Genomic DNA, 17,151 nt, shown 5'->3' on the forward strand with positions numbered 1-17,151 from the left:
CCAGATAGTCATGCAGTGTGGAAACAGCTGTGACAGGACTATTTTGAAAATCGTGCAGTCTGAACTCGGCATAAGTAGTCAGTTCTCTAACTCCAAAAATATCTAGGCCAAGATTTGCATTTCCTTATTTTTATGAAAGTCAAGTTAAAGCACTCGTCTAAATTGCCTAAAGGGCAAAATCAAGGGGAAAGTCCGTAAGCAGTCATCTGCAGTCTTTCTCTGAGGCTGCGTGAGCGCAGGTGAGATCAGCCAACTTCCTTTCGGCAAAATGATGAGAAAGGCTGAAAAAAAATAATTCAGTGAGGTGCATTAAGTTTCACTTCAGTTCACATTGCAGTCAAGTGAAAGCTCAGTCCTCAGTATGTGGAACAAACCCTACGTCCTGATTCTGTTTAAGTCCCAGACTAACAGGAAGGCGCTGTTATAACACAATTGACTGAGAGCCACATGTTGCTTTTCAAGAGTATTTCATAGCCGATCAATGCTAAAACAGAGTGACCGTGAATGACAGTTTGTGTTCAAGTGCTGTAGAAAATGCACCTGGGAATGCAACCATTCAATAGTGTCAGTCAGACCAATGCCTTTTTTTCCCTGTGTGTGGCTGTGTATTGATTTACTACACTTGTCAAAGAAACATTTAGAATGTGTTATGAGTGTTATTTTATTTTTTATTGAAAATATTCATCAGAATTAAGTCACAAAAAAGATTATTCATGTTGTTTACTCATCTTCAGGTATTTTGAACGATGACTTGCAATCCACCAATAACAGAAAGAGATGTTTAGAAGTATACTCAAGCTGCTCTTTTTCAGTCAGTAAAAGGTGAAAAGATTGGTTAACATCCACTTCCATAAAACAGACATGATAAGACTGGAATGATTTCCTCATTCTGGATCATTCCGAATGTGGAAATCCAGCATTATAAGAGCAAACATCTATCCACAGCTTTAACCCTGAGTCTACTGGTCAATATGATGAGCACACAGTACTGTAACAGACAGACAGGACTAGTATCAACTGTGATTGATCTATTAAAATGAGGGGCAAAACTGGAAATACAGGCTACGCATGATTCATTCCTCTGACAATTGCCTGCAGCTTCAATCAGAACTCTCTAAGGCCTCAAAAGCAAAGCAGACAACAAAGAAAATATATACTACATTTAAAACAATGTACATGTACAGAATCTAATTAGCTATTTTGACCAGGGTAACACTTTAGTTTAAGTACCAATTTCCACTAGCTTATTGCCTGCTTAATATTATGATATTTGGCTGTTTATGAACACTTATAAAGTATGATCTTATACTAGTCATTCTACAATCTTATTTAACCCAACTACTATGTTATTAACTATTAATAAGCAGAAAAATTGTAATTTATTGATGTAAAACCTTAGTTTGCTTTATTATAGGTAAAAATTGTACCTCAAATTAAAGTGTGACCCTAACCTGTTATATAATATAAAACCATAATTGGAGTAAGGGTGGCACGGTGGCTCAGTGGTTAGCACTCGCCTCACAGCAAGTAGGTAGCTGTAGTGCGGTCCCCCACAGTCCAAAGACATGCGTTAAGTGAATTGGATGAACTATATTGGCCATAGTGTACAAGTGTGTGTGTGTGAATGTGAGAGTGTAAGGGTGTTTCCCAGTGCTGTGTTGTGGCTGGAAGGGCAAACCATATCTCAGAATATTTGCCGGTTCCTCACTCTGATAAATAAGGGACTAAGCCGAAAGAAAATGAATGATTAATGAATAATTGTAGTGTATATTATAATTTATTATTAAAAAATGCTAACTATTTAGTTTCATGTTTATGTTATTAACTAAGACTATTGGCTCACTAAACTACTAATTTTCTTTTTTTATGAATAGTTTGTACACTTTCAGAAGAAATGGGGTACTCACTAGAATAGGACCTTTTTACAATGTACATTTTTGTTCCTAAGAGGTCCTTAAAGGTACATATTAATAGCAAAAAAGTACAAATGTGTATCTCATAGTACATTAAGGGTACAAAATTGAACCTTCAAATTTACAAAATTGAACCGTAAAAACAAGTCAGTCTCGCTGCTTTAAACCTGCTTGACTGCTTGAAATGACCGTGGCACTAATTTGCAGAAGGACTGCAGGGTAAATTTCCCTTCCCTCTTCCTCTGGTGACATAAACTGACCTGCTCCATGTTCTTTTAAACAGTACTAATCAAAATCATAGGCAAGATTGTCGCCTACCATGTGAAGTCCACTTCGTATCAGGCAACTGGAACTAACCCAAAGTCTTTGATGAGCTATAACAATAAATACATGGTTATTACAGCTTTAAAAAACTGCTGCCGCCATACTGGAAAACTTCATTTTGTGTAGGTCAAAGTCTCAAAATAAATTCAACACAACGTCATAAACATAAAGCCAAGTTCCACAGAGAACACTGTTCATTTTTAGGAGACCTTGAGTGCCACTATTCCTCCAGAAAATGCAGAGTGAGCAACCAAGTCCACCCTGAAGGGCATAGACCAAAGTTATAACCCTTTTGAGACACCATTGTTGCTTTATCACGCCGCCTGCTTGACATCATGGACCTGAGGTATTGCTTATCAAATGAGGAACACCATGAGAACACACTTTACCGTTTTACCAAAAGACCTCTTGTGTCATATTGAATGAATAGGTGTAGCATTTCATCTGGACGCGCTCCACTGAGGGGATGAATAATGCAGGGAAGGTTCGGTTGGACTCAAAAATTGACACAACAATGGCACACAACAGTGAAACCATTTGGCACAACGCGCACTCAGCCGCGACAGAAATGTTGTTCCTGTTGAACCCAGACCTTATCCTTGCAATAAACCCAGACTTGATTCAAGTTTCCACAACAAACTGAACATAACTTCTGAATGGGCTACATGCACAGCTAGGGTTTTTCAGCCAATGGTAAACTTCCAGAGACAGGTTAATGTGATCATTTTCAATTTTATTAGGTTCATTTTACAGCATAGACATTGTAATGTAATTCAAAAACATTAAGATAAAAAGACTTAAGCATTAATTTAATTGTTCAATCGTAAAACAAGTTGAAAGACAGTGTAAACACTAGCACCATCGATAGCAGCAGGTTAGCGCAGAAACGCCATTGAAAAAATGTTCATATTTTAAAGACATGGCGGTGAAAAATTTAATTTGATGCAGTGCTTCTTGTCCAATTTGAGGCCCACTTTATATCTCATATCTATCAAATAGTAAAGATCACTGATTTCTCAGGAAATCAGATCTTAAACATGGTGATTTTGTAGAGGAAAGACAGCGGGAGCGCTTAAGCTGGCTGACTGAAAATTAAAAGTCCCTGTACATATACCACATTGATGGAAACTCATCTGTTCAGCTCAATTGAAGGGTCATCTAAGTAAAGGACTACAATTTCCTCCTCCAACTCCCACATGTTCATGTCCACACTGTTTAAAAAAAACTCAAACATAAAGAAGAACCCTTAAGAAGGTTTGACTGCTGTAGCGATAACTATTAAAGCAAAATCCTCATTTTAATGCTTAGAGAATAGATAAGCTTACAACACAATAGGAAGATCAAAGAACAGTACTGTTAAAATACACTTTGAGTTAGAGATGTAGTATCTGTAGCATAGTCATATTGCAGCATCTGCAACCAATGTTGAGTCATGATTATGGTTGACAAGGCTGTAAAGTTTAGAACATGTCATCTGTGGAGTCATTGCAAAATTGAATCATAAAAGAGAGAATGTTTATATATATATATATATATATATATATATATATATATATATATATATATATATATATATATATATATATATATATATATATTTTTTTTTTTTTTTTTTTATATGGTGTTATTTTATTTATTTACCAGAAAACCCCAAAGCGATGGTTATTTCATTTTTGCTCTATTGCATTGAATATTTAATCTATTGTATTTATCCATGCTTACAATTTTATTAATATATTTTATGCAGATGTACTCTTATACAAAATTATCCTGATTGACCTAAAATTATAAATTCTTGTCAAATTGAGCTATTATAAACATATAATCGCTGTTAAAATTATCAATGTGTCAGCTTTTTATCAAATATCACGAATACGGGAGTTTGCAAACAGATACAGACAACAATGCAAGTTATGTGCATTATTAGTCAAAAACTAAATCAAGACTCCAATATTTCAATCCAAAATATTTAAAATCATGATAAAATGTACGATTTTACTTCCATATTTTGACCATTTTAAAGTGACAACACTCCCTATTATTCAGATGAGTCGCTGTTTAATTCTTTTCATTAACATTTGTAAAAAGATTATTTTTTTAGAAATATCAATGAGATTTATATTACAGAAACAGGAATCGAATCAGGAATTAAACTAAAACTAAATGTTTGTGAATCAGAATCAAACTGAATCATGACATTTGAATCAAGAGCTGCGAGGACGTATGATGGTTTTACTTATTTGTTGACCAAACATCACAGGTGAGAAGTGATTGTAGAAATCCAGCATAAATACCAGAAAACATCTTCTTTTTTCACTAGACAATACTATTATTTAATCTAAAAACATGTATATTAGGGCTTTGCAATATGACAATATAGATTGTTTGTACAAAATAAAAAAGATCTATCATTTTGTTTTATGTCATGTTGTTTATTTTGTGGTGATGGATGACCACAATCTTTACGCCACAGAGGGCTGCAGGGAGAACAGAAATAACAGCATGAAAATAAAATGTGAAACTACAGTCTGTACATTTTTATTTTTATTTAGCAAATACTTCATGTTGTACCATTAATCGTTAGTTTATAAAAGTGTTTTATATTTTATTTGTATTTATTTTCGATTTCAACATATTTAATTAAAAATTTGTCAAGATATTCTAAATATATTATGAAAAATAATCACATATGAACGAACACATTTTTAAGTATATACTTAAAAAATAATAATAATTTCCTTGTGGTCAGTTAATAGAATAATAATAGATTGAATGTATATAAAAGTTTCAATCTTGTGATAGATATCATCAGAATACGAGTTAACTTGTATTGAGATTTTTTTCAATTGTGGTAAAGTTGATTTTATATTTGCAGATTAATTTACTGACAACTTTTGATATGCTCCATATATTGTTCACCATGGTTCTTTGAATATTTGGCTTAAAATCACATATAAGCATGACGTTGAAACAACATTATCACTATTTATTTGATTGTGGACAATGTTGTAATATGATAGTAATTAGCTGATAATATGATTTTGCAATTTAGATGTGCAAAGAATGTTTTTCTGAAATTACATTATTAGGGAGAAAGTCTGAAAAAAAAAAAAAACTTTACCTAAATTTCTCCAAACTCTAATATGCATGGATGAATTATTCATAAGATTTTTTTAAATGCATTTGAAGGTTGACTTGCAGATTTATCTCATAAAACTGTAGCCTACTGTAAATATTTGAATAAATCCCTAGTCTGTGTACTATAAAATTTGATAACAAACTGACCTTTAAATGTCAATCAAATACAAGAAGACACAAGAAATGTGCTCAGACTTCACAAAGAATCAATCAAAAACATAACTTAAAAAGATGAGAGATAGTTTGCAAAGCAGTGGACATTTACAATACGATTTTAAGGCTGATGATCCCACAAAGACTGATAAAGCTTAGTTGTAAATATTTGAATAAAACACTGGATTATGATGTGGTGACATCCTACTAGACTTTTTGATAACAAACTGACCTTTAGTTGTCAATCAAACACAACATGATACTAAAATGGGGTCAGGCTCCAATAAGATCTTATCAAAGATCTAGCTAAAATATATGAAAGGTTATTTCCAAAACAGAGGAGCTTTAGAATAGGCGTTAAAGCACACAACACTTTCTTTACCACACTGACCCACAAAATACAGCACTGAGATGAGGGCAGACAGACTCGTTTGGCTGGAGACGTGACACCCAAGCGTGTTTTGACATCAACCCAGAGCAAAAGCATTTTCTCTGGCAACCTGTCAAAGCCCAGTTATGACCCATCAGCATGTGTCATCCAGCACAGCCACATCAGCAGGACTCAACTCAGCCTTCAACACACGAATAATGGTTATCAGGCGTCGATATGTGTGTAAAGGTGTCAGTAAAGGATCAGCTCTGACCTGGAGAGATGTTTCAGGATCTGTTTCTTGATCAATCCAGCCATGACCGGTATCTCTTTAATCACTTATCAAAGGACGACCGGCAGATATTGGAAGCTGTACATTTTAGGTATTCCTCCGGTCAGCCAGAGTGTTTTCTTGTGGACTGGAAAGCTTCATAAATGCAAAATATAAACATGACTGGCTGAGGCGTCCGCTGCTACCGCTTCACCGTCGGCTCCATGTTGAATGCGCAGTGACGCGTCGGTGGATGAGCGCGCATGCGCAAAAGCAGCATACGAAAATGAGGCTCGCCCAACTCGTTTCAGCCAATAGGAACCCGGCTGTTTGCGTCACAATATAATTTATTATAATACATATTTTATACTTAAATATATTATAAAAAATATAATTCATTTTTTTGCAAATATAACATGTATTACTATATATTTTTTTACAATTTACAAATAGATTTTATTGATGATAATAATAATATATAAAATTCAAATTTGAACCATTTTTGAAACAAATATATTTATGGAGGCAATTTCGTTTTTTATATCAAATAACTACATTAATAAATTATATTTAAATAATAAAATATTAATTTGATGAACAAAATTAATAAAAATTATTAATAAATTAATATATTATATTTTGTATTGCTTTAAAATTTAGATGATTATAATAATTATTATTGCTGTTGTATGTGTGTGCACACTTTAGTTTTGCTTTCTATTAATTGTGTGTATATGGATATGCAATATCTATGTACACAGTCAATGTCACAGAATATTCATTTATTCATTCATTTTCCTTTCAGCTTGGTCCCTTTGTCACTGTATATTTGCCATGCTTCCTACAATATTTTAAATAGGTCCTAGATATGCTTTGACCATCTTTAAAACAAAGATGCACATAAAATGTTTATTATATTTTACTGTATATTAGAACAGGAATAAACACTAATCAAAATGCTATAATAAATCTACTTATTATTATTAAGTATTATAATCAAATTAGTCATTTATTGAAGTAAAATGTTAGTTAATGCTTTATTAATGTTGAGAATTAATATGATACTTATTACTGACACAAAATAAAAAAAAATAAAAAAATATGCAATTATTTTACACAATTTAATATAGACACTACCGGTCCACATTTTGGGGCTTGAACGATTTTTAAATGTTTTAACATAAGTTTCTCCTGCTCACCAAGGCTGCATTTATTTATTTATCACCAAAAATACAGCGCAAATGTAAAATTGTGAAATATTTTTGCACTATAAAATAACTGTTCAAAAGTAGTTTATCATTTAATTTAATCATTTATTCCAGTGATTTTAATGATGAATTTTCAGCTTCGTAACTCCAGTCTTCAGAGTCACATGATCCTTCAGAAATCACTCTAATATCAATTATTATTATTATTAATAATAGTAATAGTAGTAAAAGCAACAACGACTGGAGTAATACATACAATACATACAACTACACACAATAAGAATATTTTTTTTAATTAATAAATATTTAACAATTTAACATTTTTGTTACATTTAATAAATTCCACCTTGATGAACAAAATAATTGTCTTCAAAAAACCTTGAATGTTATATAAATAAATTAGCCTGAATGACGTTTACAACCTGGCCTGCTGTCCCTAATTGGTTTCGATGTGATTTAATGTAAGTAGTTATAAATAAACCTCATTAGAATTTAAATTATTATTAGTGTAACCGTTAGAGGGCGACAAAGGAACATAAACTAACAGTAATCACACAGTCGTTCAATACATTACACAAACATTTTCACACAAAATCACACACATTTTATTAGTATAGTTCAGACTAGGACAGTTACAAAAGTAAGCAGTTTACAAAAATAACTATTTAGTCCATTTGCAAAAGATGTTTAACCTTAAGCAGAGTTATAAAATGATTGGAGGCAGCCCATGTTATTTTAACACATCATAAAAAATTGAAACAACTATTTGCATCACATTGCATACTTATAAATTTGTGACATTTAATAAACAGCTCAGTGTTAGTCTAAAATAAGTAGATGATGAGCTTCTTTCAAATTCTATAATTGACAGATATGCAGTACATTCGCATAGTCACGTACACCATCCAGCCAACATACAGAAGTGAACGTGTGTGTTCTCTCTGCTGGTGATGGCAGTCCCTAAAAAGACACGCTTCCAGTTCATTTCTGTTTATTGTGCATAAAAAGAAAACAGAGTGCAGTGTGAATACCCATTTGGATAACACAAAGAAGAAGTTCAGTTCCAGCCGCTTCGCTTCATGTTGTCAAAAAGCTCCTTGACTCTGTGCATGTTCTCTTTCAGATTAGATGGGGCATCTGTCTGCTCCAGCTTCTGAAAAATCTGCAGACAGCATTAAAAAAAAATCATTACACGACACTATAAATAATAAACGTTCTTCGTTGAAACAAGTAGGCCTGGTAACATTTGAAATGAGCTATATACAATTCTGAAACTCTCGTTATTAGTAACACATTTAAAGACATTTAGTTGCAAACAATAAAATTCCTCACCATTTCCTCACTAGTTTCTACAGTTTTAATGCACTATGCTAAACACAAAATAAGAGCCATTTATACATTCATTTTCCTTTGGCTTAGTTTCTATATTTAGAGGTCGCCACAGTGGAATGAACCGCCAACTATTCCAGCTGTTTTTTTACGCAGCAGATACCCTTCCAGTCGCGACCTAGTTCTGGAAAACACCCATTCACACTCATTCACACAACACGGACAATTTTGTTTATTCAATTCACCTACAGCGCATGTCTTTGGACAGTAGGGGAAACTGGTGAACCCGGGGGAAACCCACACCAACACAGGGAGAACATCCAAACTGCACACAAAAATGCCAACTGGCCCAGCTGGGACTCAAACCAGTGACCTTCCTGCTGTGAGGTGACAGTGCTAACCAATTAGCCACCATGCCGCCCCCAAAAAACAGCCATAGTAGAAAGAAAATAACTATGGAATGGCTGTTTTTTCAACTTTCTTCAGTATATTTTCCCTTATGTTAAACAGAAGAAAGAAACTCAAACTGGTTTGGAACAAGTGGAGGGTGAGTAAATGATGGTAGATTTTTCATTTTTGGGTGAACTATCCCTTTAAGTGAACAACGATATTGAGAGAGAAAACGTACATCTTTTATTAACCACATCATTTCAGTATATTGAATTCTAAGATGTGTTCCCATAAAATACCAATAGGCAATTATATTACAAGCACTGCTAAACTAAAATAATGGTGGATTCAAGCACTGCTAAACTAAAATAATAGTGGCCCTTATAGTCTAACATGATTATGGATTATTTAAATAACATAAATATTGAATTGTTTTATCTACTAAATGAGACATTCAAGTATAAAAAAGGGTTCTTTTTAAACCTGTTTGTCAGGTTATTAAAATTCTTACACAAAGAATAAAATATTTTAAAAAGTTTACTGGGGAACCAATAATGACTTTTATATCAAACTGTGAAAATATTTATACGTGTTTTCATAACTGTTAATAATTAAAGGTCTCATTTATTTCAGAGTGAAAAGTCACCAAACCTCATTGACATTCAGAACACAAATGAAGATATTTTAAAACCTGAAAGATGCAAATGAATCACTTTCTGTCCCACCATTGAAACTCTCTTCATCCAACACTCATTTGTAAATGCACCCCACCTGCGTAATGTCCAAGAACAAACCTCATTGGTTTTTATTACTCAAGCTCAAACATGCCGTGTGACATGCAAGAATGAATCTGGTAGAGGGAACTAATCCTTTAAAAAATTATTGTAATCTACAATTGCTTTTGGTATATCTAAAACCTCACCACGCAAGTTTCGAAAGATTTCTAGGCTAGTGTTTCTCAACCAGGTTGCCTTTGGGACCCAGATTGTCACTGGTCATTTAGAGTAATAGTTCACCCAAATATTCAATTTTATTCCCTATTTATTGACCCTCAATTGGTTCCACACCTTTATGAGTTTCTTTATTTTCATAAACACAAAAGAAGATATTTTTTAAAAAGCTGAAAACCAATGACCAATGGTTACAGGTTCTCAACTTTTTTTTTTAAATATTTTCTTTTTTATTAAACAGAAGAAAGAAAGACAAACAGGTTTTGAACAAATAACTGAATTTTGAGTTTTGGGTGATATGTATATATAAGAGCTGCACGATATTGGAAAAAATGACATTGCAATATTAAAGTTTTCTGTGATACATAATGTGTGACATCATGTATAATTTTACTGGAAGAAATAAATGGCCTAATATGGTAAGAATTCATAATTTTATATTAATTGAGATAATTTTGTAGGGAATTGCATCTGCACAAAATATACTAAACCAATCAAGTGTGTTGATAACAGCAGTACAGCAAATATACAAACTAAATACTAAAGTTACAATCATTATAATTTTGTGTGCCTGAATGCTTAACATTGCAGATCCTGTGATGTGACTAATACGGATGTGCATATTGCGATATCGATGCTGAAACAATATATTGTGCATCACTAATATATAATTATATATATATATATATATATATATATATATATATATATATATATATATATAAAAATTGTTGATACTAACAGTCGTTTAAAAAAATTTGTTAAAAAAATTTCATACTGATCATTTCTTTTGCAATTTGTTCACAATGTAATGATGTACCAGAGATATATACTGTACACTATACACTAGCGCCACCACATTTGTACAGTGCTCCCAGGACCAATGTCATTCAACTGCACTAGTCAAGACTAAAGCCAATGTAAATATGCTGGACTTTAGTGCTGTGTACGTTTGTAGTATTGAGCAAACAAAGAAAACAAAGAACATTTCATAGGTAAGATTAAGGTTTTTATGTTTTTGTTTGTTACAATTTCCCAGAAATGGGTTGCGGCTGGAAGGGCATCTGCTGCGTAAAAACTTGCTGGATAAGTTGGCGGTTCATTCCACTGTGGCGACCCCAAATTAATAAAGGGACTAAGCCGACAAGAAAATGAATGAATGAATGAATGTTTGTTACAAACTTTTGTGCTCAACAAGTATTGTTGATAATACAATCTCTTACAGCCCTGACCATAAGGCAAAGTAGCACCAATTCTCACTACATACTAGTTATGCTAGTTTTGTTGAATAAAATCAGCAAACAGTGTCACTGAAATATGACAACGAGATGCTGCGGTGCCAGAAACTTGTATTATTGTCGGCTAAGTGAACGAGTCGTTCATCACCAACGAATCACTCCCTCTGTTACAATTAGAAGTAAAAGCAGGAGAGGGGGTGTGTTTCAGCACATGGATTAGATAAAATTTAACAGGAAGGGAGGATAATAATAATTTCAATGCACACAAACACATGCTTTTGTCGGCAATGCCTGTGCGGTCACTTATCCATCCATGAAGAAAAGTGATGTAAGATTATAATTTTAGTAATTAAAAAAAATGTGCATACTGACCAGCTGGAAAACTCCCGATCGTAGATATATGCATGAATGTGTATATATCTCTGGCTCTGAATGGCCAGTCCACCACTGCACCCTGATCCCATATTCATTTCAAAGGATCACCGCCCACAACTAAAATGGCGGCTCTATTGACACATTCCTTCCAATAGACAACAATAGCGTAGGCCCATCTAATGTAAATATCTATAGTGATGTTCAGTTCGCTACTGCAATTGTGTGTGCTACTGACCTGCTGACAAGTTGGAAAATTTAATTCATCCATTTTCCAATAAATATTCCAAAGATATTGTGCTTGTGTTACTTTTATTAGCTATTTCACATAAACACATCTAACATGATATTCACATCAGAGCCAGTATTTTACACACATTATGCTTATAGATTCATATTTTTACCCAGCAAGCTGGCTCACAGCTTACACATGCTGGGCTTACTGCTGTTGAGAAACACCGGTTGAAAACACCATTCTGGTGGAATCTACAGTATCAAATCTCCTTTTAAAGCATGTTTTGAACTAAAACAGGATGTGAAAATGTTATCACGTTTCAAAAAATAGACTTCCTACTTTTATTTTCTGTGGCTTAAATGTACCTGATATCACAGTGAAAGTGTGCTGTGAAACTGGCACAAATGCACGAAAAAGTAGAAGAATAGTGTACCTCAGTGAAGTAGCGCTGCATGTATTTGTAGAGCTCACGGAGAGCCGCCGATTCATTGAACTCATTCTGATGTTTCTTAAGAAGAAGAGAGACGTTTAAATGAAGGTATTTCACATAATATTTCCATCACGATGATTCATTAAAGCTCCAGGTAGGGTTGGACCGATTGTACCTTTGACTCCTCTTGGAGGAACGTTTTCAACTCTTGGCTGCTGATAGACGTCTGGTCCTTTACTAATTTGTAGTATGACTTTACTTCCTGTTTGTACTGAGGAATGTCTTTCCCGTAGAGTAGCTTATTGGTTGGTGAATGCTGTCAGAGAAATGAAGACAGTCAATAATCTCTGTGATAGTTACAGTTTTTTAAAAGTAAGGTTTCAGTGTTTACCTTGTCCAGGTGTGTGTCTGTTAGAGAGAAGGAGTCCATGAAGGCCTGAGCTATGACAGACAGACAGCCATCCAGATGAGGCGACTTCTCCATGTCACTGAACACAAAGTCAGGGTTCTTCAGGATGTTTACCCAGAAACGAAGCGGAAGGCTGCGAGGAAGGTGTGAAATTGTTTTTTTTTTAGTTGTGCATGAATATTTTGATAACTGTATATGCTAGTCAGTGCAAAGCTGGGGAAGCTATGCACAGTGAGCTGCAGTGGAGGTGTGATCTCCAGCACCTGTTTGTTTTCCAGATGTGCAGGACGTCTGGATCTGTGATCTTTTTTCTCTCTGCTTGTTCATCAAGGAAGTCGAAAAAGTACTTGACAGCCAGTGGGGCTTTGTTATTAGGCAAACCCCAGATACTCTTGAACAGATTCTCCACAAAAGAATGAACTGCAACCTGGACAACATCAGTACATATGTGTTAAATATTATGTGTACACAAGACAATATAGAGACAGTCTATACACAGGCTGTCTGGTTATACATCCACTCATCCTTCTGTCACTCCATCTACCCATACATTCATCTGTAGTATCTGACAGTATATCCGGCTGTCTATCCATCCAATCTCCCATCTATCCATCCACTCTTCCATCCATCCATCCATCCATCCATCTACCCATTCTTTCATCTATCTGTAAGCCCATCCATCCATCCATCTTGAAATATACATCAATCCATCCATCTATCTTAAAATATTTATCAATCCATCCATACTTACATCTACTATCTGTCACTGCACCTGTTTATCTAACATTTATCTGTTTGTTCATCTATCTGTCCCTCCATCTATCCATCCATCCATCCATCCATCAGATCATTTTTCAGTCTAATATCCATCTGTCTTTCTGTCTCTGTTCATCAGATTGTTCATCCTTCTATCCATGCATCTGTCAGTTCATTTTCTATCCATTCATCCATCCATCCACCCAACCATCCATCCATCCATCCACCCAACCATCCATCCATCCATCCACCCATCCATCCATCAATCCATCCATCCATCCATCCATCCATCCATCCATCCATCCATCCATCCATCCACCCATCCATCCATCCACCCACCCATCCATCCATCCATCCATCCATTCATCCATCCATCCACCCACCCATCCATCTATCCACCCAACCATCCATCCACCCACCCATCCATCCATCCATCCATCCATCCATCCATCCATCCATCCATCCATCCATCCATCCATCCATCCATCCATCCATCCATCCATCCATCCATCCATCCATCTATCTATCTATCTATCTATCTATCTATCTATCTATCTATCTATCTATCTATCTATCTATCTATCTATCTATCTATCTGCCCATCCATCCTTCTTGAAATATCTATCAATCCATCCATACTTAAATCTACTATCTGTCACTGCACCTATTTATTTCACATTTATCGGTTTGTTCATCTATCTGTCCCTCCATCTATCCATTCATCCATCTATCTATCCATCAATCAATCAGTGCATCTGTCAGTCTAATATCCATGTCTTTCTGTCTGTTCATCCACTTGTTTACCCTTCTGTCCATGCATCTGTCAGTTTGCTTTCCATCCAACAATCCATCCATCCATCTTTCAATCAATCCATTTACCAGTCTATCCATTTATTCATCAGTCCCACTTTCTGTTTGTTCATCCATCTGTCCATACAACCATCAGTTCTTTTGTTCATCCATCCATCTACCAGTCCATCCATTTATTCATCAGTCCCACTTTCTGTTTGGTCATCCATCTGTCCATACAACCATCAATTCTTTTGTCTGTCCATCCATCCATCCATCCATCCATCCATCCATCCCTCCCTTCCTCCCTCCATCCATTTATCCATCTATCTATCGTATGCAGTAAAATACTTTTTATATCCATTATTCTCACTTTGGTGGAGAGCAGCTTGATGAGGTACATCTCTTTGATTTTTAAGGCTTTTTTCTCCGGGTGGTTGCTCAAGTCCGTGTCAATATCTGGATCAACCTAGAGCAAAAGGAAAAACCAGTTGAATCTGTTTTTTATATCCACTGTAATGCACAATTAAAGCTATATTACAATGTGTACCGCTGTATTTTTGATAAAAGCTTTTTATGCTGTTAAATCTTTTAGTATCAGAAAAGGCAACCTGCAAGACTCAACTGCAACGAGATTCATATAACAAACACTTCCTCTTTTTTGAACAGGAAGAGGGTAAAACTGAAAGCATCACACACCTACTCACACTTCACTAAAGTGCCAGTGCCATGAAACTAGATTTAACACATAAACTCAGCGATAACCCTGTGACCGAGGATGAAAACACAACACAATTGCTGTTTTCACAGATCATTTTAAATGAGTCCTTTCAACTTGTATAGACTTAAAACACTCTGCGTGATGACTCACCAGATGGAAGTACTTGATAGAGAAGTTCTTATCATCTGTGCAACAAAACACCATAAAAATGAGTAAACAAAATTTAAACTGGTACTGTTTAAATAATCATACATGACTGTGCTTTTTAAACAGCTGACAGGAAATGTCACTGTACATTGCAGAATCTCTGGTGTGGTTAATGAGTGGTTAACCAAACTAAACTAAACCTACCTTAACTGCAAAATGCAAATGCTCTAAATTCAATAAAACACGCATGCAAACAAAACCACATGGAATAAATGCCTGTGCTCATACACACATTTCAATATCTTGGACATTACAGCTTTTCAGTTGTTTTGGTACAGCTTGTGCATGTCATACACAATATACACTGTATATGTCATTCCAATGGTAGTAAAAAAGTATGTAAACTGTCAGTTTTGCAATATATTGAATTTCATATTGCATATGACATATTTTAAATATGCTAAATCTAATTATGAACTTGTTTGTGATCACATTTCCATGTATCAGATGTCTATGTGGGCCATTGCATTTGACAGTAACTGCACTTTCACAGTAACATTTGTGTATCACTCACAAAAATTGTGTAAAACTATAATGTGTCACCATTGTATTTGATCTGCCATACAAAAGAAAAAAGAAAACATATCTGACGTCAAAAGCAAAAGTGTACCAAATATTAAGAATGATTATAGAAATACTGTACAGCAAAGTCACTGACAAAAACCTTTAAAGCAAAATTAGAAGCTCTTGTTGCATGTGGTGAATGCACAGAAAAATAGATTACACTGTCATATGTAGGAAAGACACATACACACTGACACCACCACTTCCTTTACACAAGGCCGAACGTCCTTCTTGTTTCATGATAAGTGCAAGATAGAAACACTGTCTAACAATGTAAACTCTAACACTTCTATTTCAGTCAGAAACATTCTTTTGACATCTAAATACAAACAAAATGGAATATTTTCTCATTATTTTCTTTCATTTGTTTACCCATGTCAAACTAAAATATGGTATTTTTCATTATAATGAAAGTGGATGGGGACTTGAAGCTGTCAAGTGCCAAAAAGCACCATAAAGTCTCATAAAAGTATTCAATGGGATGCATGCATTACTGTATATTCATGCCTGTGTGAGGATACATTCAATTCGTATATCACTATGCAAATTATGGTTGTCTTTATAACTTAATAGTGGTCACTGTGTGAATCTAGTAAAACATTTCGTTTGAATAAAGAAAGAATAAAGAAAGAAATGCAAAAGTTTTTTAAATAGGGTTCCTGCAGGTTTCACCAAGTTAAATTGAAGACCTTTAAGACCTTTTTAAGACCATTACGAAGGAAATTTTAGAATTATACAAGGCTAAACGCTACGATTTTTTAAAAATATATCTTAGTTGCAAAAGATTTTCACTTACCCAATCAAAAAAATTATTATAATTTGATACTTTTAATAATACAAAAATAAAATAAAAATGTAATAATAACAAATATAGGACAAGCGACTTTTAAACAAACGTTACCATAAGGAAAAGTAATCATAACTTAATGGTAAGTAGAGTTAAAAATGCTATTTTTAAAAAAAATACTTTATTGAGATTGGGATTGTTGGTGATCGTATGAGCCAGATCGGGAAGCTACACATGAACAAAGGAAAATAAAACCTGTTAAAAAAATATTTAAAACCTACAACACAATATTAAGACTTTTTAAGGCCTAAAATTGAGCTTTTGAGATTTAAGACATTTTAAGACCCCGCAGATACCCTGTTTTAAAGATGAATACCAGAATTGCACAGTTGCTCACTGTAAAGAAATGTTTGTTCAATACTCGGCCTGCATTTTCACATGGTAATACTTCAAGTTTTATATAGAGGTGGTAGGATGTTGTGGTGAGCTAAAAGGTTGTGTCAGTTAAACATCTGAAAATGAAATGAGTTGTCAACCAGTTGAGTGTTGATATTAATAAACTGAATGCACAACCATTTAAAGCAAAATAACAACAAA

General features: G+C 34.4%; 2 protein-coding genes across 12 annotated transcripts in view; both read right to left on the bottom strand.

Annotated features, from left to right (window-relative positions):
* The window catches only part of bltp3b (bridge-like lipid transfer protein family member 3B), a 73,422-nt gene extending 67,013 nt beyond the window's left edge, over positions 1-6,409 (bottom strand). For 7 of the 8 annotated variants that reach the window (XM_087247102.1, XM_087247101.1, XM_087247100.1 and 4 more), the window contains exon 1: positions 6,173-6,409. In XM_087247102.1, coding sequence (XP_087103228.1) covers positions 6,173-6,216 — 44 coding nt within the window. In that variant the 5' untranslated portion in view covers positions 6,217-6,409. The remainder of the gene's footprint in view (positions 1-6,172) is intronic. The other variant, NM_001100005.1, reaches the window with a different exon arrangement.
* A 1,549-nt stretch (positions 6,410-7,958) lies between these two features.
* The window catches only part of plxnc1 (plexin C1), a 34,987-nt gene continuing 25,794 nt past the window's right edge, over positions 7,959-17,151 (bottom strand). For 3 of the 4 annotated variants that reach the window (XM_087248167.1, XM_087248165.1, XM_087248168.1), the window contains 7 exons: positions 15,147-15,181; positions 14,649-14,744; positions 12,994-13,157; positions 12,713-12,863; positions 12,497-12,637; positions 12,325-12,399; positions 7,959-8,539 (listed from right to left, as the gene is read on the bottom strand). In XM_087248167.1, the coding sequence (XP_087104293.1) occupies positions 8,435-8,539; positions 12,325-12,399; positions 12,497-12,637; positions 12,713-12,863; positions 12,994-13,157; positions 14,649-14,744; positions 15,147-15,181 (767 nt within the window). In that variant the 3' untranslated portion in view covers positions 7,959-8,434. The remainder of the gene's footprint in view (positions 8,540-12,324; positions 12,400-12,496; positions 12,638-12,712; positions 12,864-12,993; positions 13,158-14,648; positions 14,745-15,146; positions 15,182-17,151) is intronic. The other variant, XM_087248166.1, reaches the window with a different exon arrangement.

The sequence above is a fragment of the Danio rerio genome, chromosome 4 (assembly GCF_052040795.2).
Source record: "Danio rerio strain M-AB ecotype USA chromosome 4, GRCz13ab, whole genome shotgun sequence".
NCBI lineage: Eukaryota > Metazoa > Chordata > Actinopteri > Cypriniformes > Danionidae > Danio > Danio rerio.